Source organism: Pongo abelii, chromosome 6 (assembly GCF_028885655.2).
Source record: "Pongo abelii isolate AG06213 chromosome 6, NHGRI_mPonAbe1-v2.0_pri, whole genome shotgun sequence".
NCBI classification, from domain to species: domain Eukaryota; kingdom Metazoa; phylum Chordata; class Mammalia; order Primates; family Hominidae; genus Pongo; species Pongo abelii.
This window is the reverse complement of record NC_071991.2, coordinates 156,371,559-156,396,744: the sequence shown is the minus strand read 5'-3', so window position 1 is coordinate 156,396,744 and position 25,186 is coordinate 156,371,559. Positions and strand designations below refer to the sequence as shown.

General features: G+C 41.2%; 1 protein-coding gene across 6 annotated transcripts in view; it reads left to right on the top strand.

Moving 5' to 3' along the window:
- Window positions 1-25,186, top strand: part of ESYT2 (extended synaptotagmin 2) — a 96,534-nt gene that overhangs the window by 32,960 nt on the left and 38,388 nt on the right. For all 6 annotated transcript variants that reach the window (XM_009243484.4, XM_002818741.6, XM_063726252.1 and 3 more), the window contains exons 4-7: window positions 1,515-1,591; window positions 6,854-6,926; window positions 7,170-7,259; window positions 20,911-20,966. In XM_009243484.4, coding sequence (XP_009241759.3) covers window positions 1,515-1,591; window positions 6,854-6,926; window positions 7,170-7,259; window positions 20,911-20,966 — 296 coding nt within the window. The remainder of the gene's footprint in view (window positions 1-1,514; window positions 1,592-6,853; window positions 6,927-7,169; window positions 7,260-20,910; window positions 20,967-25,186) is intronic.

Here is a 25,186-nt window from a genome sequence, read left to right as displayed (position 1 = left end):
TCTTACAAGTGGCAAACCCAGGCTTTCTGGTGAAGGGATGGATAGAATGGCATGTGGAGTCCTGTGCAGGGTCCTTGGCCAGACCGTGTGCTGACCAAGACCCCCGGCACCTGGGCAATGTTGCCTTCTGGTGTTTGTCCTTCATTAGGTAGTGCCCAGTCATCTGGAGTGGGATTGGTCCCTTCATCTCCACGTCATTTGGGGAGTGTGTTATCTGATGCACATCATGCCTGCCCCATTTTCACTTATTAGCATAGTGTGTTGATTGTGTTTTTTAGTGCAGTCTGTACATGGCTTAGCTAGTACCATAAAGAAAAAGCCTGGGAACTTGGGAGCATAGGAGGTGGCTAGACTTTCAAGTAAAGGCTTAGAGTTTGATTCGACAGCTCGTCGAGAGGTGTGATTTTAATACACTCATGCTTGTCAAAGTAAGCAGTAGTACTCTAAAGGTAAGGTGCTTCTTTCATTTTTGAGCCAGGGTCTCACTCTGTCACCCAGGCTGGAGTACAATGGCGTGATCACCACTGACTGCAACCTCACCCCGCCGGGCTCAGTGGATTCCCCCTACCACAGCCTCCCGAGTAGCTGGGACTACAGGTGCACGGCACCATGCCTGGGGAGTTTTTGTAGAGATGGGGGTCTCCACTCAGGCTGGTCTCAAACTCTTAGGCTCAAGTGATTCTTCCGCCTCCACCTGCTGAAGTGCGGGGATTACAGCTTTGAGCCATTGTGCCCAGTTTTTTTTTTTTTTAAGAGATGGGGGTTCACTCTGTTGCCTAGTCAGGAGTGCAGTGGCACAATCTTAGCTCACTGCATCCTCAAACTCCTGTGCTCAAGCAACCGCCCCACCTCAGCCTCCTAAGTAGCTAGAACCACAGGCGTGCGCTATCATCTTAGCTAATTTTTTTACTTTTTGTAGAGATAGGGTTTTAACCATGTTGCCCAGGCTGGTTTAAATCTTCTGGCTTCAAGCAGTCCTCTGCCTTGGTATCCCAAACTGTTGGAATTACAGACCTGAGCGGCCACGCCTGGGCTTGAAAGTCCTAAGAAATGAAAAATTATGAGACATAAAGAATAAATGAAGTTATGTTTCAAACATGGTAGTAAGGATGGAGTAGAGGGAAAGGGTCAAGTTAGATGCGAAGAGACGAGAGTAAGAAGCTTGAAAAGAGCACATACGTATTGTTACACGTGCCGACAACAGCAATCATACCCAGTGCTTATTAACTGCTGTGGGCAAGGCATGCACTGCTGTCTTGACATTTATTTTGTCACCTAATTTCACAGTAATCGCATGAAACAGAGGCCATTGTTTTCTGCAGCTCACAGGGGAGGAAGCTGAGGAACAGGTTAAATAGCCAAAAATCAAGCCACACTCTGTTATGAAGGCAGAATTTTAATTCCTGTTGCAGTCTGAAATTTAAAGCTTGTTCTGTTTGTCTCTATGGTATGTTACATGGTTTGATTTTTTTTTTTAACCTCTGTATTTTAAAATAAGCTACTTCTTATTTCAGCCCCTCAGGATCAATGGTGTTAAGGTATACACTGAAAATGTAGACAAAAGGCAAATTATTTTGGACCTTCAGATTAGGTAAGTTTTTATTTGTTAATATTTGTGTCATGGTTAATGGCGTGTAATGTCACTTAGCTGTACCTGTAAGGTGGAGGATACAGTGAGCACATGTCTTACCTGCTGTTGATTGGAATTCGGCTAAATTCTTGTTAGACATCCAAATATTATTTACCTTCTGGGTATCAGTTTCTAACAGCCTTGATAATTGCCATTCATAAAATGTGTTAAATAAGAAGTTAAAGACAATGCAAAGAAAGAAAACTGTGGACCAATATTCTTTATGAACATTGATTTAAAAAAATCCTTAACAAAATACTAGCAAACTGAATTCAGCAGCATATTAAAAAGATTTTACACCATGACCAAGTAGGATTTATTCCCAGAATGCAAAGATGATTCAGCATACAAAAATTTGTCGATGTAATACACCACATTAAAAGGAAGGAAAAAAACAAATCATGTGATTATCTCAGTTGATGGAGAAAAAGCATTTAACAAAATTCAATACCCTTTCATGATAAAAACACTGAATGAACTAGGAATAGAAGGAAACTAACTCAACATAATAAAAACCATATAAGAAAACCCCACAGTTAACATTATACTCAGTGGGCCGGGCGCGGTGGCTCATGCCTGTAATCCCAGCAATTTGGAAGGCCGAGGCGGGTGGATCACGAGGTCAGGAGATCAAGACCATCCTGGCTAACATAGTGAAACCCCATCTCTACTAAAAATACAAAAAATTAGCCAGGCGTGGTGGTGGGTGCCTGTAGTCCCAGCTACTCGGGAGGCTGAGGCAGGAGAGTGGTGTGAACCCGGGAGGTGGAGCTTGCAGTGAGCCGAGATCGTGCCACTGCACTCCAGCCTGGGGGACAGAGTGAGACTCCGTCTCAAAAAAAAAAAAAAAAAAACCCACGTTATACTCAGTGGTAAAAAACTGAAAGCTTTTTCTTCAAAATCAGGAACACTGCAAGAATGCCCTCTTTCACTACTTCTCTTCAACACGTTATTGTGAGTTCTAGTTGGAGCAGTTAGGCAAGAGAAAGAAATAAAGGGTACCCAGGCTGGAAAGGAAGAAAGACATTATATATATATATATATATATTTATATATATGTATGTATGTTTTTGTTTGTTTGGTTTTTTTTGTTTTTGTTTTTGACACAGGGTCTTGCCTTGTCACTCAGGCTGGAGTGCAGTGGCACAGTCTTGGCTCACTGCAGCTTCGACCTCCCAGAATCAAGCGATCCTCCCACCTCAGCCTGTCTGCCGAGTAGCTGAGACTACAGGTGCATGCCACCACATGTGGCTAATTTTTGTATTTTTTTGTAGAGATGAGGTTTCACCATGTTTCCCAGGCTAGTCTTGAACTCCTGGGCTCAAGCGATCCACTCACCTTGGCCTCCCGAAGCTCTGGGATCACAGGCGTGAGCGACTGCACCCAGGGGAAGGAATTAATCTTTCTGTTTACAGTTGAGATGATCTCATATGTAGAAAACCCTAAAGATCCCACCAAAAAAAAAAAAAAAAAAAAGAACTCTTGGAACTAAGAAATAAATTCAGCAAAGTAGCAGGATACAAAGTGAACACACTAAAATCGATTGCATTTTTGTACACTAACAATTAACAATCCCAAAAGAAAATGAAGGAAACAGTTTCATTTGTAATAGAATCAAAAAGAATAAAATACTTAGGAATAAACTAAGGAGGAGAAAGACTTGCACACTGAAAACTAAAATATTGCTGAAAGAAATCGAAGAAGATACAAATAAATAGAAAAACATTCTTTCTTAATGGATTAGAAAACTTAATATTGTTAAGATGTTACTACTACCTAAAGCAATCCCCGGTTTAATGCAGTCCCTGTAATCATGAATCTGATAAGCAGTCATCATCCAGGATATATGGAGAACTCCTGAAATTCAACAACAGAACAACCAAACAGCCCTATTCAAAAATGTGGAAAGAATTTGAATAGACATTTCTCCAGGGAAGATACACAAATGGCCAGTAAGCACATGGAAAGATACTGACCATCACTAACCATTAGGAAAATGCAAATCTAGACCGTAATGAAATACCACCTAACACCTATTAGAAAGGCTACTGTCAAAAGAAACCCAGAAAATAACAGGTGTTGGTGAGATGTGGAGAAATTGGAACCTTTGTGCCCTGTTGGTAGAAATGTGAAATGTTAACAGCTGCTGTGGAAACAGTTCCTCAAAACCTTAAACATAAAATTACCAGGTGATCCAGAAATCCCGCTTCTGCGTGCATACCTGAAAGAACTGAAAGCCGGGACTTGAGCAGATATTTGCACACCCACATTCTTAGCAGCATTTTTTACAATAGCTACAAGGCGGAAGCAGCCCAAGGATGCGTGAGCCGATGAATGGATAAGCAGAATGTGGCCTATACGCCTTAGAAACACGGGACTCCTGCTCCAGGCCGCCACATGCTGGACCTTGAGGACCTTATGCTGAAGGAAACAAGCCAGACACAAAGGGACTGCGTCTGCATAATTGCACTTGTGTGAGGTTCAAACTCATAGACAGAAGCAGAATGGTGGTTGCCAGGGCCTGGGGGCAGAAGGAATGGGGAGTTAGTGTTTAATGGGGGAAGAGTGTTCATTTTCCAAGTTGAAAAATGTTCTGGAGACGGATGGTGATGGTTGCACATTATGGATGTGTTTAGTACCACCGAGTTGTACACTTAAAAATGATTGAGGGGAGATTTTTTGGGGTATTTAATACCACCGAGTTGTACACTTAAAAATGATTGAGGGGAGATTTTTTGGGGTATTTAATACCACTGAGTTGTACACTTAAAAATTGATTATGAGGGGAGATTTTTTGGGTATTAATTAATTCATTTATTTATTTTGAGACGGAGTCTCACTCCGTTGCCCAGGCTGGAGTGCAATGGCACGATCTTGGCTCACTGCAACCTCTGCCTCCTGGATTCAAGCAATTCTCCTGCCTCAGCCTCCTGAGTAGCTGGGATTACAGGCACGTGCCACCACGCCTGACTAATTTTTATATTTTTAGTAGAGACAAGGTTTCCACCTTGTTGGCCAGGCTGGTCTAAAACTCCTGACCTCAAGTGATCCGCCTGCCTCGGCCTCCCAAAGTGCTAGGATTACAGGCGTGAGCCACCATGCCCAGCCAAATTTTTGTGTATTTTAATACAGTGTTTTACATTGGAAAAAAATAGAAATTGAAGATCTGCCAACTACCATGCCTAGCATAATAAAAATGGGCTTCCTTCCCCCCACACCCCTCATAGGGTCTCGCTCTGTCACCCAGGCTGGAGGGCAATGATGCAGCTGTGGCTCAGAAGTGGGCTTCTCTTGTCCTTCATTCTCATTCTTCTTGAGCTTGCTCAGGGCTTCCTGCTCCACGTGGGGCCTCACAACACACTGTGTGTGGTGCCCAGTGAGTACTGTGCACTCAGAACAACCATGTGGTGTCTAGCAGCTCAGAGTTGTGTGCTGTTTTTGATCCTTTACTAAGGATCATTTTATTAAAATGATCATCTTTGAGTTTACAAAGTATTTAAATATAGTGAATGTACAAAGTTGGTACCAAGTTACCTTTATTTCAGAAAGAAGCATAGACTTTCTTTAATATGGAAAAATCTGCCTCTTTAAAATATTTGGTGCTAGGGCAAACACCATTGTCATCAGTGGAATAAAGGAGGAGGCCCACGTATGTCTCAGGTCAGGCTGTGCCCCAGGAGGACGGTCCACTGGGCTGATACCAGGCTTCGTTGAGGGTAGCAGCCTTGTGCTGTTGTCCAGTGTCCCCAGCACCGAGCGAGTTTGAGTTCATCAGTCAGTGGATGCCATTTTGAAGGTGCAGTCTGGCTGCATGGTTAGTTGCCATAACATATGCCAAGTATCCTGCTCAGATTTATGTCTCTGAACAAATATGCATTCTGCTTTGTTGTGAGTTCCAGACAAGCACTTTAACTAAATTGGCAGGCAGTAGAGATGGGGAAGGAGTAATTGAAAAGTATTAGAAAATAAAATGATCAAGGCCAGGTGCGGTGGCTCATGCCTGTTAATTCCAGCGGTTTGAAAGGCCCAGGTGGGTGGATCCCTTGAGGTTAGGATTTCAAGACCAGCCTGGCCAACACGGTGAAACCCTACTAAACTCTACTAAAAATACAAAAATTAGTGCTTGTAGTGGCACACACCTGTAATCCCAGCTACTCGGAAGGCTGAGGCAGGAGAATCACCTGAACCCAGATACCGGCCGTTGCAGTGAGTCATCGTTGCACCACTGTACTCCAGCCTCGGCAACAGAGGGAAACTCCATCTCAAAAAAAAGAAAAGAAAATGGTCAAGTCATAGAATGAAGAAAAGGAAAGTTTTTTTAATAGTTTCGCAAGAGGTTATTGGTGATTTTACCAACTAGGTAGAGAGTAATTCTCAGTGAGAGGAATCTGTAGGTATTGGCTTTAACACCAGGGCAATAAATATTGGAAGAAACTTATCCCAGATTCCTTTTGTTACTATTTTGCTTATCTGCTTAGACATTCACTTTCTAGCATTTATCAAACTTAACAACAAATATTGTCAGGTAGGAGTGTGACATCCTACCTCCAGGAGCCAAGGGTTGGGGTCAGGTCCTACACTAACCCATGGAAAAAGTGTTTGACATTTCATGTTTATATTAAAAACGATGCAAATCTTGCCTTTAGCATTATGTTTGTTTCATATTAATATTTGAAATGACTTAATCATTGAGTAAAATTGAGGCCCCAAACAGATACACTGTTTCTAGTCTTTGATGTTATAGAGGCCTAGGGCACTGTGAGATTTTTCATGATTGGGAAGCAAGGTGTGAAATTTATTTGTGTGAAATAGAATTAAACTTTTTAATGTTTAAACATCAGATTTATAAGGTAAGAAAACTACATTGCATCAAAAGACTGCTTCAGAAGTTGCAGTTTGTTATTTGCATCTTCTTTTGAACATGGACATTTATATTTAGTGAAGTTTTTTATATATAAGACCAACAACAACCACAGCCATTGATTGATTGATTGAGAGTATTCCTCCCAATGTCATAGCAGTGTTGGATCTGATAACAGCCTGCACACCTGGAGCAGTAAAATACTATAATCTGATGGGCCACATTTTAGGGTTTTTACCTACAATCTGATTTGGTTGCTTTACTATCATTTTATTCAGATTATACATCTTGCAGGTCTATAATGATTAAGAGAATGGTTCATTTCACTCACATCATGTAATGCAGAATTTTTTCTTTGTTAGTTTTGTAGGAAATTGTGAGATTGATTTGGAGATCAAACGATATTTTTGTAGAGCTGGTGTGAAAAGTATCCAGGTAAGTTTTTTGTTTTAATTTTACAGTTTTCTAAAGTTCTCTAAGCTGTATTCAGAAATAAAATTAGGAAGTTTTTTTAGCTTGGAATTTTTTTGACGTTCAGTTTTTAGCTGTAGGTCATAGTTGAGATAAATAAGAAGTCACATGCTCAAAAGTTACTAAGATTCGCATGCAAACTCCTTGCGTTAAGCAGCCCTGCAGAATGTTTTCTATTACATATTTTGGTTTCCTCTTTGAGTTTAGATTCATGGCACCATGCGGGTGATCCTGGAACCGTTGATTGGAGATATGCCCTTAGTTGGAGCTTTGTCTATCTTCTTCCTTAGGAAACCAGTAAGTCAATATTTATTTCATTTTTATTTTCCCATTTGGTGACAAAAATACATACCCGTGGAAGAATATATAAAGTGGAGAAACAAAATTTTATCAACTCACTGTTGTCCCTTACTGTTGTGTGAATCCTGTGGGAGTTTTTTGTATTTCTTTGTGCCTTAACTGAGAGCTTATCTCTTGATAAACAGCTCTCTTTCCTGATTATAAAAATGTTACAAAAATTTGGAAACATGGACTTCTTCAGAAGGGTGGGTCTTAGCTCACATTTTATTCACCACCTCACTGAATATGATTTATACATATTTGCTCATTTAATCCTCATGACTCTATAGCTAAATATTAACATTGTTTTCTCTTACTGTTCAGAAACTGAGATTTTGAAAGTCTTGTTTTTCCAAGTCACACAATTAATAAGAGCCTGTATACAGATCCAGTTTAGTCTGATACAGCGCTCATGTTCCTGAACACTTTGTTGAGAAGACTCATCTGTAAACCTCCCTCTTCTCCCCTCCAGAGATAAGGGCTGCTGTCATTAGCATGCATCTCCTTCCTCGTTTGGGGTGTGTTTAAAGAACTGTACCTACAGTTCTATACAGGTTGAATATTATCGGAGATGCTTGGGACCAGATTTGTTTCAGGTTTTATAATATTTGCATTAGACTCCAGTGAGTATTTCCTTTGAGCATGATGCTAGTACTCAAAAAGTTTCTGATATTGAAGCATTTTGGATTTTTAGATTAGGGTTGCTGAACCTATACTGTATTGTTGTTGTTGCTGTTTTAAAGTAGTTAATACTATTTGTTATTTCCCACAAAACCAAGACAACAGAACTGTTACTCCGACCAGACAAACTCCTTCCTCCTTCCCTGGGCTCCTGCAGCCTCTGTCCAGCGTCTCCCTTTGCTGCCCTCCATGTTCATTGTGCTCCTGGTCCGTGCACACTGCCCATATGGTTGTCTGTATCAACCCACACCTCGCTACTACCTCCCTGTGCCTTTTTCTTTGCCGCAGAAAGCTTTCTTTGCCCCTTTTGTTTCACTTTTGTGAAACTTTCTTCGCCCCTTTTGTTTCAGCAATTTCTGCGCAGTTATTGTTAGCTCTTTGAAAGCAAGGATCATAACTGTCTCCTTAGAGTTTGGCAAATGAATCATGCAAGATGTGCCATTGATGAGTCCTTTATGGAAGTACCTTCAACATCATTTGTAATTTAAAGTAGGAATATTAATTCATATAATTTGATTCAAATAACTTATTAAAAATTGTCATTTGGCTGTTAAAATACGGGTTTATCTACACCTGTCATAAACTAAGTTTACTACAGCTTGTACTTTTTCTGTATAAAAACAAAAGAATTAAGTGTCATCACTTTCTGTTATGAATAAAATAATTGTTCTGATTTTATTACTGAAATAATGGGCTTATTTTGAATCGATTTTAAGTACACGAAACATGGGAACATCCAAAAACTCCTAGGTCATCTCTGTCCAATTTTACTGTTAAAATTAAATTTTACTATTCAGGAAGTTAAGAGATTCGTAAGATTTAAAATTAATGTGTTTTTTTCCCATACCAGTCATTAAAAGTCCTGTATGTTTAAGAAACGAACTTCATTAGTGACCAAAAAAACCTCAGTAATCTTAACAAATTGCTAAGTATTTTTAACTTACCCATCTTTAGCCAGGGACATTTTTAACAATTTAGAGAAAGACCTTTTTAAAAAGTTCATTTCAGAATGTAACGAAATCCATATCTTTAAATCTTCTTCAAAATTTAATAGTGCTGTTACTTAGTTTGGATCTTCCATCAATGACTTTACTTTTAAAATAACATATTAACTTCCAAATGAAATTTAGTGCTCAGAAAAGAAGGATGGGGCTGAGAAGTTCAGAGTCACTCATTTCCTTATATGGTGAGTAAAGTCATCAAACATGTACTCCAGTGAAAAGGAAATTTTTCAGTTTCTTTTACTGGAAAATATGAGAACAGAGTTACTGCTGGCTGCCAAGTAATTCCTCGTCATCCTGGTGAAAGATATTTCTAGAAGGGTTTTTATTGTGTGGGTTTTTAAAATTTCTTTTCACTATTTGGATGATTTAGAAACCCATACGAAACCTTTATACGTTTTTCTACTTGTTGGCTTGTTTAGTTTTTATAATGTAGAACTTGTTGAAGGAAAAAAACCCTAAATATTGCTGAATTGATGAAGTTGGAGTGTAGGTGAAGAAGGCAGCACAGTGCCGTGGTTAAGTGACAGACGTGTGTTGGACAGCCTGGTTTTCCACTCCTAGTTCTTTCTCTTACTGTAGCCTTTGAACAACTTACTTCTCTAAGCCTCAGTTTTCCCATCTGTAACATGGGAGGACAGTAATACCTACCTCACACAATTAAATCTGAAAATTAAATGCCAATGAATGTAAACTACTTATTAGTATAATACCTAACAGATAGTAGTCTTCATATTTTAAGAAATTAAATATTTCTCCTACAATGTAGGTTTAGTCCTGACACTGGAGGTGATTATTTATTTATTTATTTATTTTGAGACGGAGTTGCACTCTTGTCACCCAGGCTGGAGTGCAGTGGCGCAATCTCGGCTCACCGCAACCTCCACCTCCCGGGTTCAAGTGATTCTGCTGCCTCAGCCTCCTGAGCAGCTGAGATTACAGGCGCCCACCACCACGCCCGGCTAATTTTTTTCAATTTTTAGTAGAGATGGGGTTTCGCCATGTCGGCCAGGATGGTCTTGAACTCATGACCTCAGGTGATCCACCCACCTTGGCCTCCCAGAGTACTGGGATTACAGGCGTGAGCCACCGCGCCCGGCCACTAGAGGTGAATTATCAGTAAGGAGAAAAGTTTGGATAAATGTTCTGGTAAGAACTCAACCAATTGGTGTTTGCCATTGGCTATGCATAGGGAATCCTTCTCACTTGGTAGTTGTTGGGCAGCATACAGTTTTAGGGTGTTTCAGAGTCCTTAGTCTTGTTGAGATTTATCCCTCGACTAGAGGGGATCCAGGAGGTCTTTCCCAAAACTTCCCTCAGAAATGGTCCTAGGCTTACTCCAAACATGTTCATCCACCAACGTTCGGGGTCTTCCAGCCCAATGCAGAGGTGCTGGCTGCTGGCATCTTTTGAACCGCAGGTTCCATTTCTTCCTCTGTAAAATGGAAACAGTGTCTTCTGTTATGAGAAGAAATTGAATCCTATTAGCCAAGGACTCCGGAAATTGATGTGCTTTAAGCAAATGGGCATAAAAGGGAGAGGAATTTATTTAAAACATAAAAATAGCATATATTGATGTCTCGTGATGTGTACAGGAGACTGCAGTTGAGTCTCAGGAACAGAACGGAACCAGGAATTCGAAAGCCTTCGTGACTGTCTCCACCTCTGCTCGCTCTCCTCTCCCTCTGAGACTAGCTTCATCTGGTTCTGCAGTCCACATGTGGAATAGCATGCCTGCCAGCACGTCAGAGAAAGCCTTGCGTCTTCCTGCATCCTTGGCCTCTCTCTTCGGCCTCCCAGAGTACTGAGATTACAGGCTCGTGAGCCATTCCAGCTGGGTCGGATACGACCCCTGGACCAGCTGGGGGTAGGAGGGTTGCAGTGTTTGAACAGGGCTCCCTGAAGCCCATTCTTACAGCCTAGGTGGATACATCTGTGTCGTTCCAGTTGAAACCTGACATTGTTTTCCGATCTTGGAGTGCCGTACACGTTCTGCTTCTCATAGAAGAGCCACAACAGCTCAGAGGTGACTTCCTGTCCTTTGGAAATGCCTGTGTAACTGGCTTTTCAGTTTCCTGAAATAGCTCAGTCCTCCAGAGGCGAGGCTCCCAGCGTCCTCAGGCACGTGTCCGTGGGGAAGGCGGGGCACGCTAATTTTAGTTGCTTTTCCAAAGGTGCCTTCTAAAGCCAGGCCTTTATCAGGCCCTGCTGGTGGCTTCTCCATGGTGCCCCCGTGTGGACCTCAGACTGGGCTTTGGAGCCTCCTGTCTCACACACCCATTTTGTCCTTCCCACACACTCGTTTTCTCTCACACTTGTTTCACACTTGTCCGCACTCACTCTCACAGACTTGTTCTCACACGGTTTCATTCTCACACATTTGTTCTCATGGACACACGTTTTCACACTTGTTCTCACACATGCTTGAGCTTCCATACTCGTTCTCACACTTGTTCTCTTGCAGACTCGTTTTCACACCCATTCTCACACTTGTTCTCATACTTGTTCTTTCATACGTTTCTTTGTTCTCACATACCCACTTCACATGTTCTCATTTGTCACACACTTGTTCCTTCACACTCATTCTTTGTTCTCACGCTCCCACTTTCACGCGAGTTCTCACACTCATTCTCTCTTCTCACTTGCTGTTCCACTCACACTTGTTCTCACTTGTTCTTTCACACCTCTCACACTTTGTTCTCTCACACTTGTTCACTCACACGTTCTCATTCGTTCTTACACTCACACTTCACACTGTTCTCACACTCGTTCACTCACACTTGTTCTCACTTGTTCTTTCACACTTACACCTCACACTTTTTCACTCACTTGTTCACTCACATTTGTTCTCATCGTTCTTACACTCACACCTCACACTTTGTTCTCAGTCGTTCACTCTCACACTTGTTCTTACACACACCTCACACTTTGTTCACACGTTCACTCACACTTGTTCTCGTTTTTACACTTATACCTCACACTTTGTTCTCACACTCGTTCACTCACACTTGTTCTCGTTCTTACACTCACCTCACACTTTGTTCTCACACTCGTTCACTTGTTCTCGTTCTTACACTCACACCTCTCACACTTTGTTCTCACAGTCGTTCACTCACACTTGTTCTCACTTCTTTCACACACCTTTCTGTTCTCACACTCGTTCACTCACTTGTTCTCGTTCTTACACACCTCACACTTTGTTCTCACACGTTCACTCACTTGTTCTCATTCTTACACTCACACCTCTCACACTTTGTTCTCACAGTCACTCACACTTGTTCTCACTTGTTCTTTCACACACCTCTCACACTTTGTTCTCACACTTGTTCACTCACATTTCTCGTTCTTACACACCTCACACTTTGTTCTCACACTCGTTCACTCACTTGTTCTCGTTCTTACACTCACCTCTCACACTTTGTTCTCACACTCATTCACTCACACTTGTTCTCACTTGTTCTTTCACACACCTCACTTTGTTCTCACACTCGTTCACTCACACTTGTCCTCGTTCTTACACTCAAACCTCTCACACTTTGTTCTCACACTCGTTCACTCTCAAACTTGTTCTCGTTCTTACACACCTCACACTTTGTTCTCACATTCACACGTTCTCGTTCTTACACTCACACCTGTCACACTTTGTTCTGAGACGTTCACTCACACTTGTTCTTTCACACTCACACCTCACACTTCTCACACTCACACTTATTCACGCTCACACTTGTTCTCACTCGTTCTTACACTCACCTCACACTTTGTTCTCAACACTCATTCACTCTCACACTTGTTCTCACTCGTTCTTACACTCACACCTCACACTGTTCTCACACTCACACTTGTTCTCACTTGTTCTTTCACACTCACACCTCACACTTTGTTCTCACACTCACTTGTTCACTCACACTTGTTCTCGTTCTTACACTCACACCTCTCACACTTTGTTCTCACACACACTTGTTCACTCTCACTCTTGTTCTCACTTGTTCTCTCACACTCCTCACACCTCTCACATTTTGTTCTCATTCGTTTCACACTTGTTCTCACTCTTGTTCTCTCGTACTTCTGACATGTACTGTCTCACATTCGTTCTCACACTTGCTCTTATGTTCTCACACACTCCTTCTCACATTGTCACACTTATTTTCTTTCTCATGCTCATTCTCACATTAGTTTTCTGTCCCTCTTTCTCACACAGATTCACACCTAGCCTCTCACACTCTTTTCCTCTCACACATATTCTCACTCATACACACGTGTTTCCTTTCTCTCTTCCCACTTGCTCCCTCCGTCATTGCAGCCTTTGGCTCTTGCTGCTTCACTGTTCCCCGTGCTCAGGGACAGCCCTTTCAGTGCCTTGAACGTAGGGACCCCTTTGTCTGGTGCCTTCTTTCTTGCGTTCAAATCTCTTCCTTTCAAAAGCCAGCTGAGTCCTTTCCTTCCACAATTCCTGCTCCTGCCTCCCTGACGATTAGTTTCTCTGAACTTCAGTAGTACTGAAATGTATCTCAGTCTTTTCAACAAGGCCCACGTGGGCATGCCCTCTGTTGCCGACAAGCTTATACTAAAACTTCCTTGTTTTGTGTTTGTAATACTCCAGCGTTGATAGTTGATATTCTTTTTGAGGTTTTGTTTTAGACAAAGTAATGAAGTTGTTTTTCTGAAATGATTCTAAGACAAGTGGTCAGAAATAGTCTCTGCTTGTTTGGTTTATATTTGGTCAGTTGTGCTTTGATTATAGATGGTTCCTCATCTGAGATTAAAGTGGGACAGAACTTCAAAAGTAAAAGGGTAAATGTTTGCTGTGATGCTTACATGGCACATGTGGTAGTCCTTGATAGTGGTGAGAAAGATCTTAATTGCTCAAAGGGATTTCCAGGGAAGGAAGCCCTCAGGTGATGACTGTGGACGCAGGCAATGGACTTGGAGCCAGGCGCGTGGCTTCTGTGCATTGTATGACTTAGTCCTCACAGGATGGGATTGTTCCCGTGTTACTGGTGAGGAAAATAAAGGCCAGTTTATCATTAAAATGGAAACTTTGGTAGGGTTGCTTCTAGTATTGAAATTTATTGTCTAAAATCTCCCAAATTGTACTTTACAGTTTAGAAACTTTGTTCTTGAATGGTCTCTTTTGTAGGTAGTCATTCTCAGTGACAGATTCGGAAATGGATGTTTAGGATGTTACAATAATGGGGGCTGGGGCCCCTATTGCCCTTAGTGGCAGAAAACAACATGGATGCTGACCAGTTAAATGTCTTGTGCCTGTCAGTGTTGTGTAGCAGAGGACTGCCCCTCCCCACCCCAGGGCCAAGAACCCTCTGTTCATAAGCTCTGCATAGCCTCTGTAAGCAAATACCCGAGTCAAGGTAGCTAGGCTTAGAAGCAAATATGGGCTGGGGCTGTCTGCTGGTCATTCCACGTAGAGAGACTTAGAAGCAAGTGAGAAGTCAGTGAGCAAGATGAGGCATATCAGAGACAGGAGCAGATTGGATGGTTTAGAGCAGAAGGGGCTGCAGCACCGTCTGCACAGCCGTCCTTAAAAATCAGTCGTTTCTTCCCATGTGGGTCCAGTGAAAAGATGAGGATTTCATTCTGTCCTTGGATTATCTAGTAGTGAAAGGCAAAAAGTTACAGATAAGATTACTTCCTCTAGATCTCAGTTTACTTAACTGTGAAACTGAAATAAATGATTTTCTCAGTTCTAGGACTAACTCTGAATTTGAAGATCCACTTTTTAGCCTAGTTTTATATGTAATTTTCAAAATGTATGTCTGTTTGGCTTCTTTTTTTCTTGAGGTGGAGTCTTGCTGTGTTGCCCAGGCTAGAGTGCAGTGACTATTCGCAGAAAGAATCATAGAGTGGAGCACACGACTACAGCCTCACACTCCTGGGCTCAAGCAATCCTTGTGCCACTACACCTGGCTCTCTTGCTTTGTTTTTGAGCTTACTCCAATAACCGTTTATGCTCTTTGCTATAAATAGAAACTTCTTCCTATGTTTGATGCCTTTGATGTTTTATTTTAATAGGCAAGAAGCCATCTTTCAGGTTTCTAGATAGCCTTAAGGAAGTTTTATCTAGACAGTTTGCCTACAAGAGGAGCATTAATACCACCCATTTACGGAGGTTTTACTTGCCAAATTTGGGCAGTTTTTATCATTTAAAGTCTAGCAAAACATTTATGTCAGTACCCTCCCAGGCCTTTAAAGTCTTCATGTAACAGGAGGCTAGCGGTTTTGTCAGCTGTAAAGTTACATCTTCTGTTCCTTCAAACAGAAACATAACTTTTAATCTAAACAAGTAGATACTTTTCTTGGGAGCATGTTAAAAAAAAAAAAGGTGAAGCCAGTCACACGGTGTGATGTCGTTTTTACATAGCACCTTTATACACGACATAAAAAAGTAGGTTTTTTGCATCAACTGCAAACATGTTTTGTACTCTGTGGATCGGAATCTTGGTGAGGAAGAGCATTGCATCCCACAAAAGGCTGATGAGTCAGTTAGCTGGAGAGACAGTGCCATCATTCTGGGTTGCAGTTCTAGTGAAGTAAGTAGGATGTTAACACTGCAGATGGAAATGGTTTTCAGATTGCCACATGGAATAATAGTATAGAACGTGAAATTTCAGGAATAGGAGGAGATTCTTTTATTATTTTCCTCCTTCCACTTTGTACATTTTTTTAATAGCCTGCAACTAGTTACATTTATATTTTTGTTTTTTTACATTTTTATCCATAATACAAGTAACTTGACTAAAGCCAGTGTCTGTTTCATGTAAATATATTAACAGGTCCAAAATCACCAACTAAAATTAGCTTATACTGACTTTTTCTAAAGTCAGTCCCGTGTCTCACCCAAATATTTTAACAAGTCCAAAAATACCACATAGCTACTTGGAACCATATTAAAATCTCATTATAACATAAATTTCAGGTATTCTATGTTGTAGACTTCTCCTTGAAGGATAATGACATTGAAAAATGCTCTTAAAAGAGTTGTTAATTCTGTTTCCCAAAACTTCCTGGATGAAACAATTCTACCTTAATGCTGTTAAGACTATGCTAGGTGGTTTTTTCTTTAAGTAACAAGACTGACGTATAAAATATGAACGCGACATTTAAGATGAAAGTGTTCGTGGGCACACCTCGCTTTATTGTGCTTTGCTTTATTGCACTTCGTAGATACTGTGTTTTCACTAGTTGAAAGTTTATGGCAGCCCTGTGAAAAATTAGCCTGTCCGTGCTGTGAAGCGAACAGCGTGTGCTCACTTCATGGCTCTGTGTCATGTTTCGGCAATTCTCGCAGTATTTCACACTTTTTCATTATTATTATATCTGTGACTGTGATCTGTGGTCAGTGATCTTTGTTGTTTCTAATGTAATTGTTTTGGGGCATTACAAACCATGCCCGTGTAAGATGGCGGAGTAGTCCATTCTCACACCGCTATAAAGATACTACCTGAGACTGGGCATTTTATAAAGAAAGGAGGGTTATAAAGATACTACCTGAGACTGGGCATTTTATAAAGAAAGGAGGGTTGTAAAGATACTACCTGAGACTGGGCATTTTATAAAGAAAGGAGGGTTGTAAAGATACTACCTGAGACTGGGCATTTTATAAAGAAAGGAGGGTTAATTGACTCAAGGTTCTTCATGGCTGGGGAGGCCTCAGGAAACTTGCAGTCATGGCAGAAGGTGAAGGGGAATTGAGGCACGTCTTACATGGTGGCAGGACAAAGAGTGTGCAGGAGAAACAGCCACTTTTAGAACTATCAGAACTCGTGAGAACTCCCTCACTATCATGAGAATAGTATGGGAGAAACTGTGCCCACGCCAATCACCTCCTACCAGGTCCCTCCCTCGACACATGGAGATTACAGTTCGACAAGAGGTTTGGGTAGGGACACAGAGCCAAACCATATCAAATGACCAGGTTAATTGGTAAATGTTGTATCTTCTGACTGCTCCACTGACTGACTGTTCTCCTATCTCTCCCTCTCCTGGATCTCCCTATTCCCTGAGACACAACAATATTGAAATTTTAGGCCAATTCACAACCCTGCAGTGGCCTTTATGTATTCAAGTGAAAGACAGAGTTGCACGCCTCTCACTTTCAGTCAGAAGCTAGGTGGCTCACGCCTGTAATCCCAGCACTTTCGGAGGCCAAGTGGGGCGGATCACTTGAGGTCAGGAGTTCAAGACCAGCCTGGTCAACATAGTGAAAACCCCTCTGTACTTAAAAAAAAAAAAAAAAAAATACAAAAATTAGCTGGGCGTGGTAGTGTGTGCCTGTAGTCCCAGCTACTTGGGAGGCTGAGGCAGGAGAATCACTTGAACCTGGGAGGCGGAGGTTGTAGTGAGCTAAGATGGCGCCATTGCACTCCAGCCTGGGCGACAGAGCAAGACTCTGTCTCAAAAAAAAAAAAAGCGAAGCTAGAAATGATTAAGCTTAGTGAAGAAGCCATGTTGAAAGCCAGCACAGGCTGAAAGCTAAGCCTCTTGTGCCAAATAGCCAAATTGTAAATGCAAAGGAAATGTTCGAAGGAAAATAAAAGTGCTGCTCCAATGAACACACCAATGATATGGAAACAGCCTTCTTGCTTATAGGGAGAAAGTTTTAGTGCCTAGAGAGATGATCAGCCCATACATTATATTTCCTTAAGCCAGAGCCTAATCCACAGCAAAGTCCTAACTATCTTCACTTCTCTGAAGACTGACAGAGGTGAGGAAGTTGCAGAAGAAAAGTTTGAAGAGGTTGGTTTATGAGGTTCATGGAAAGAAACCATCTCCATAATATAAAAGTGCAAGGTAAAATAGCAAGTTATCCAGAAGATCTAGCTAAGATCATTGATAAAGGTGGCTCCACTACACAACAGATTTTCAGTGTATATTAAACATCCTTCTGCTGGAAGAAGATGCCATCTGGAACTTTTCCAGCTAGAGAGGGGAGGTCAGTGCCGGACTTCAAGGCTTCAAAGGACAAGCTAACTGTCTTGTCACAGCTAATGCAGATGGTGACTTTAAGTTGAAGTAAGCACTCATTTCCCATTCTGCAAACCCTTGGGCCCTTAAGAATCATGCTAAATCTATGCTGCCTGTGCTCTATACCTGGAAAAACAAAGCCTGGATGACAGCACACCTTTTTACGCCCTGGTTTACCAAATATTTTAAGCCCACTGTTGAGACCTGCTGCTCAGAAAAAAAAGAGTCCCTCAAAATATAACTGCTCATCAGCAGTGCACCTGGTCACCCAGGAGCTCTGATGCAGATGTACAAGGAGGTGAATGCTGTTTTCTTGCCTGCTGACACCTCATCCATTCTCCAGCCCATGGATCAAGGGGAAATTTCAACTTTCAAGTCTTATTATTTAAGGAATACTTTTTGTAAGACGATAGCTGCCACAGACAGTGATTCCTCTGATGGATCTGGGCAAAGTAAGTTGAAAACCTCCGGAAAGGATTCACCATCCTAGATGCTATTGAAAACACTAGTGATTCATGAGGAGACAAAATATGAATATTAGCAGGAATTTGGAAAAAGTCGATTCCAACTCTCATGGATGACTTTGAGGGGTTGAAGACTTCAGTGGAAGAAGGAAGTGCAGGTGGAAGGGAAATAGTGAGAGAACTGTAGGTAGAAGTGGAGCCTGAAGAGGGGACTAAATTGCTGCAGTCTCAGGATCAAAGTTTAAGGACGAGAAATTGTTTCTTATGATTAACAAAGAAAGTGGTTTCCTGAGATGGAATCTACTCATGGTGAAGATGCTGCAAACATTGTTGAAATGACAATAAGCGATTTAGAATATCACATAAATTTAGTTGATAAAGGAGTAGCAGGGTTTGAGAGGATGACTCCGATTTTGAAAGCTGTTCTGTGGGTAAAATGCTATCAAACAGTATGGCATGCTACAGAGAAATCTTTTTTGAAAGGAAGAGTCAGTCAATGCAGCAAACTTCACTGTTGTCTTATTTTAAGATGTTGTCACAATCACTCTAACCTTCAGCAACCACTACCCCGGTCAGTCAGCAACCATCAGCACTGAGGCAGAACCCTCTACCAGCCAAATTATGACGCGCTGAAGGCTTAGGTGATCGTTAGCATTTTTTAGCAATAAAGTGTTTTAAAATAAAGGTACATACATTTTTTAAAAGATATAATCTATTGCACACTTAATAGACTATAGTTTAAACATAACTTTTGTATGCCTTGGGAAACCAAAAAATGTGTGTGACTCACGTGTTGCAATATTCCCTTTACTGCACTGCTCTAGAACCCAGCCCACAATATCTCTGAGGCATGCCTGTATAGGAAAAATTCTTTATTTCTTTATTAAATAGCATCTTTGAATTATATTCTCTTCACTGTTCTTTTAACTACAATGGCCTCATCTGATTTTATTTAGAAGCTTACCTGCCACTTTCCGTGACACAGCCATCCTTTCCTGAAGTTCATGTGGCTCCTGTGTCATGGCTCTGGATGGAGCAGTCACCATTGGGTGTCCTCTGATGGTGCGCTGTGCGAGGTGCTTGCATTTTAACCTGAGTCAAATGCAAGACTCTGTGCTGTATCTTTGATATGTTATTTCCTGATGTAGATTTGTGATCAGAAGTAACAACCTTCAGAACTAAATGATAGAATCCTGTTGTGATGCCCTTTTAAATCTTAGTTTCCTCATAACAGGTATTTTTGTATGACCAGAATATTTTGTTGTGGCAGGGAGTACCTGTTCCTTTTTAAGTTGTGTAAGAGAAAAGAGAAAGGAAAATGAGCTCTTAAGTCAGTGTTTATAAATATATTCATATGATTTAGAATGTAGAGGTTTAACTAGGTGGTTCAGTGGGTGGACTAGGCAAAAACATTTATTTTAAGGGGGAGGTAAAGCATAGGTTGATACTGATGTTTGCAATCCAGTTTGAAGATTAGTTGCCTATTTTTTCCTTCCTAATATTTTATATTTATATCTCATTTCTGTTACACTGAGAAATCTTAGCCTTTCAGGATCTTAAAAATTGTTTTTTGTTTGTTTGTTTGTTTTTAAGTTTTGTTCTATTTATAAGAATCTTGACTCTTCCACTTTATATTTGCTCGCAACCAAAAAGGGATTGCAACCAAAAAGCAGTTTTGTTACTCAACTATATGGGTGATTGAGATCATGCGATTTTACTTAGAATTTCTTCTACAAATATAGAACACAAATAATTTTATTATGTGCTGTTTTGTTAGGAAAAGCAGTATTTCTAATCAATAGTTTTCACTAACCCACATCTACTTAATGGAATGTTAGCTAACTGTATGGGAATTATTCTAAGATAAACACAGATGTCGAATGAGTGGGTAGAGCATGGTCTGCTAATTGGAAAATACAAAGTAAAACAATGATAAAGGCCATTATTTAACTGCCAGATAGGCTGGGTTTTAGTATTGTTTTTGGTGAGGTATGTGAAAAGGACATTTTCATACACATTGGGTGGGAATGTAAATGGGGTCCAGTATTTTTGGAGGGCAGGTAGGTACCATCTATTGACATTAAAGATGAACATAAGCCTTTGATCCCAAAATCTCACTTTTTGAATGCTAGTCTGCATATGTATACAAGAACATGTATGTAAAAAGACATTCCCTGACTCATTATTTGTAATTACAGTAAAGAGAAATTGTCAAAATTCTAAGTATCCATCCATAGGAGAGTGGGTAAATAAATTATTTTATGATTTTACTAGCGAAAACTGTGACATTATCAAAAAACAAAAAGAGGCAGGTCTCCATGTACCACCAAAGAAAAATGTCCTTGGTATATTACAAAGGATGAAGGGTGTGGGTCTGTGTTGTGTACTAACTCATTTTGTCTATAAAGAAACAAGCCTGTGTGCACCTGATTCAATAATTGGAAATTGTTTGGAACTTAATATTTTGCCCTTGTTTTAAAACAGCTTTTAGAAATTAACTGGACAGGACTGACGAATCTTCTGGATATCCCTGGATTGAAGTAAGTCTCGTGTCTGGTCCCGGAGGCTTAGCGTTCAACGGCGTGTTGTGCATTTTGGATGTCTTGACAATAGTGTGAGAATGGTTAAGACCTGCGTCTGCCAGGTGAATGGGTGCCTTCTCCACAGGCTGTCGTGAGAAACAAGCAGAGGGTACAGGGGCTTTGTTCTGCCCGCCGGGAGCTGCTGGGAGGCGATGGGCCAGGGTGGGAGGGCTCCGGAGTGCCAGCTGAGCACTCGGTCTTCATTTGCGTTTGTTCACCACACGGTATCCTCCTGGCCTTGGCGTGTTGGAAAAGTAGAGGCCTTTTAATATTTTGTAAACCAGTTTGCAAATTTTTTTTTTTAATCTTCTCGGAAACAATAAAGGAAACTTTAAAAGGAAATGCTTTCCAAGGTCTCTCCAGCCTATGGCTACCCCACCCTTTCCGCCTTTTTTTTTTTTTTAACCTTTATTCCATTCCTTTTTGAAATGGGTTGGGGACAGTGTGGACTTCGCCAGGACTCTTGAGTGTGAGAGATGAGGAACTTGAAGTTCCGTATCATTTCACTGGGAGTCCCTTCATTATTCCGTAGCGATCTAGTGTCTAAAACAGGAGAAAAATGTTCCATAACGAGCATCTGAGGCCCTAGAGGGTGCATCCCTGCTCAGAGACAAGGAGTCATTCTAGTTGCCATGGTGCCATTACCTGAAACAGTGCATGGGGCTGTGGGTGGCAGACCTGTTGGTCACCTCCAAATAGGAAGTTTCGAAATTACAGCCTCTAAATGCTTTTGCTGGCTTTACCGTTTTATTTGAAAGTTAAAACATATCACCTGTGGGTTAAAGTTATATGTTTCTAGTGGATATTTTCTAGTGTGATTTGTTTTTCCTAAAATAGTTTAGAAAATTATGAAACTTGGTTTCAGACTATTTTTTTATTCTCATATATTTGTTTATGCCTCTGAAATGGCCTTTCTAAAGAGTTTTGTTTCATTATTAGGGAAAAATTAGGACTTTAATTATCTGAAGCACAGTCATAATAAAAGTCCTTTTTAGGTGCTGTGGTTTACTGGATACAGAAAAATGCTGTGATCTTTAAAAGATCTGCGGAAAGAAAGCACAACTTTAAAAGATTGGTTAAAGAGTTCGTAAGATTCTGGTTGCAAGCAACAAACCTGACTCAAGTGGTCTTAAGTAGGTAAATAAGTAAGTTTCTTTTTTTTTTTTTTTTGAGATGGAATCTCACTCTGTTGCCCAGGCTGGAGTGCAGTGGTGCAATCTCAGCTCACTGCAAGCACCACCTCCCAGGTTCAAGCAATTCTCCCTGCCTCAGCCTCCCAAGTAGCTGGGATTACAGGCGTGCGCTGCCACACCTGGATAATTTTTGTATTTTTTTAATAGAGATGGGGTTTCGCCATGTTGGCCAGGCTGGTCTTGAACTCCTGACCTCAGGTGATCCACCTGCCTTGGCCTCCCAAAGTGCTGGGATTACAGGCATGAGACACTGCATCCGGCCAGTAAATAATATTTTCAAAAAGCAGTTTATTCACTCTTCCAACAATGGGTGCCCACTGCCTGCTCTGAGCTAGCCACAGCCGCTTGTGCATGGGACACAGCTGTGCTTGTTTCCTGCTCAGCAGCTGGAAAGCTGGCGTGTCCTCTGAGGGGTTTCAGATGGAGCTGGTGTTGGGCAACATAAGAGCTCTCTTGCTAGCTCCCCACCCATGCAGGGTGAGCGTGTCCTTCGTGGGCTTGTTTTCAGGCAGGCTCTTGCTGTGCCTGCAGCTACAAGCATTTAGTCTGCGGACTTAGTCGCCTTTCCCGCTAGGTCCCCGCCCGACTTGTGTGTGCAAGGGCCACCCTTGGTCAGATTCCTGCGACTCCGATGATCAGGTTTCAGTCTCACACACACCCCTACAGAAGGCAAAGAAATGGAAATTCCAGTGAATGGGGGCATCCCCCAAAGCAAAAACTTTCTCTAGAAATAGGGGGAGGAGATACTGTTTAGCCAAATGGAACAAACATCCACACACATCAGTGTAGAAAAAAGTATTTGATTTTGCCTCCCTTCAGTATCATAGGAGGACTGAAATAAAACAGCATTATGAGCATCTACTCTGTAAATAACGTTGTATTAATACTGGCCACCTGAAAGGGCAGAGTCAGAGAATGTGTTCTGCCCCGGCAAGCCTACAGTTTGGGGAAGTTGATCCCCTGATTCATTTTATTTAAAAGTCATTCACACATACACGGTAAATACAGAGATAAATATACATGTATAGCTCCATTCTATTTAATAATTTATATGTAGGCTCTTTTTATACAGTAGTCATTTCTAGCTATTTTATTTTTATTTTTCATTTTGTTTTCAGAGATAGATCTCACTATGTTTCTCAGGCTGGTGTCAACCCCCTGGGCTCAAGGGATCTTCCTGCCTCAGCCTCCCAAGTAGCTGAACTATAGACTTGTACCACTGCACCCAGCTTCTCTTGTTTTATATGTAGATTTTATATACGTAATACAAAAATATAATCATAAGGCCAGGCGCAGTGGCTCACACCTGTAATCCCAGCACTTTGGGAGGCCGAGGCAGGTGGATCATGATGTCAGGAGATGGAGACCATCCTGGCTAACACAGTGAAACCCTGTCTCTACTGAAAATACAAAAAAATTAGCCGGGCGTGGTGGCAGGCGCCTGTAGTCCCAGCTACTCGGGAGGCTGAGGCAGGAGAATGGCGTGAACCCAGGAGGCGGAGCTTGCACTGAGCAAAGATCGCGCCCCTGCGCTCCAGCCTGGGCGACAGTGAGACTCCGTCTCAGAAAAAAAAAAAAAAAAAAAAAAAAAAAAATATATATATATATATAATCATATATATATATATATATAATCATATATGTATAATTATGTCATTAAAAATATATACTTATCTAACAGATAAATACACAAACACCATTCAAAAAACAGGCTGTTGTATAAAAGGTAAATGTAAAAATATCTCTTCTAAGTTTATATATATAGGTATATATAATTTATACACAATTATGTAGATTTTATATAATTATGTTTACATAAATGTTATGTACTGAAATTTAATAGATATGTACATAAAATTGGGGCTACTAGTTCTCACTCAGTCTTTCTATCAGATAAATCACAGCTATAGCAACCCTTAGGTTATAGAAGTGAATATTAAATAACTATGAGGCTGAACGCGGTGACTCACACCTGTAATCCCAGCACTTTGGGAGGCTGAGGCGGGTGGATTGCCTGAGGTCGGGAGTTTGAGACCAGCCTAGGCAACATAGTGAAATCCCATTTCTACTAAAAATACAAAAATTAGTTGGGGGTGGGCACACGCCTGTAATCCCAGCTACTTGGGAGGTGGAGGTTGCAATGAGCCAGGATCATGCGATTGCACTCCAGCCTGGGCAACAGAATGAGACTCTGTCTCAAAAAAAATAAATTAATTAAAAAATAATAATAAATAAATAACCATGAACTTAACATAATGAAATCTTGTCCCAAGCTTTATAAAATGAGCATCCACATGCTATATTAATTGATTACAAAAAGAAACCCCAGACATTATAGAGTAAGAATAATGCCTGAATTCCTTCACTACACCATAACTTTGGGCTATCCCTATTAAATATCCATTGTGTTTTGATAAGCGGCTCTAAGCTGAGTGTTGAAGGTGTAAGAAGGGTGAAGATTATGGTGGAAACAAAATACGGGTGATGAGCAGTCGTGGTTCCAAAGGACACACAGGGAAATAGTGACTCCCAAGAAAGTAACCACTTCGAGAGATGCTTCTGTGGAGACCTAGGGGAGCAGCATCCACATCCACAGTTCGGGGACATGCGGGGCATAGTGGGGTGAGGAGGCGCAGCGAGGAGAGCCCCGCCAGGGAGCTCCGTCAGAGCTGCTGTGGCCTCCGAGGCCAGGAGTCTGTGTGTGAGAAAGGTGGGTGGGTCCTGCCTCTGCGTGGTGAACACACAGCCAGTGTCTGCTGGCTGAAGCCCTCCGAATCTCTGTGGAAGTATTAACTGTCTGAATAACTGATCTGTTCATAAGTAGAGTAGTGTTACATATGATTTTTCTTTTGGGGATTTTAAAAAATTTTTTCCCATATTAAACTGAAAAGTCCTTGAGGTGCTGGGTCATCACACGTGGATACTGTCTTGCAGTGGGTGCTTGGACATTATTTGTTGAATGCTGATGATTATCACGGTCTCATT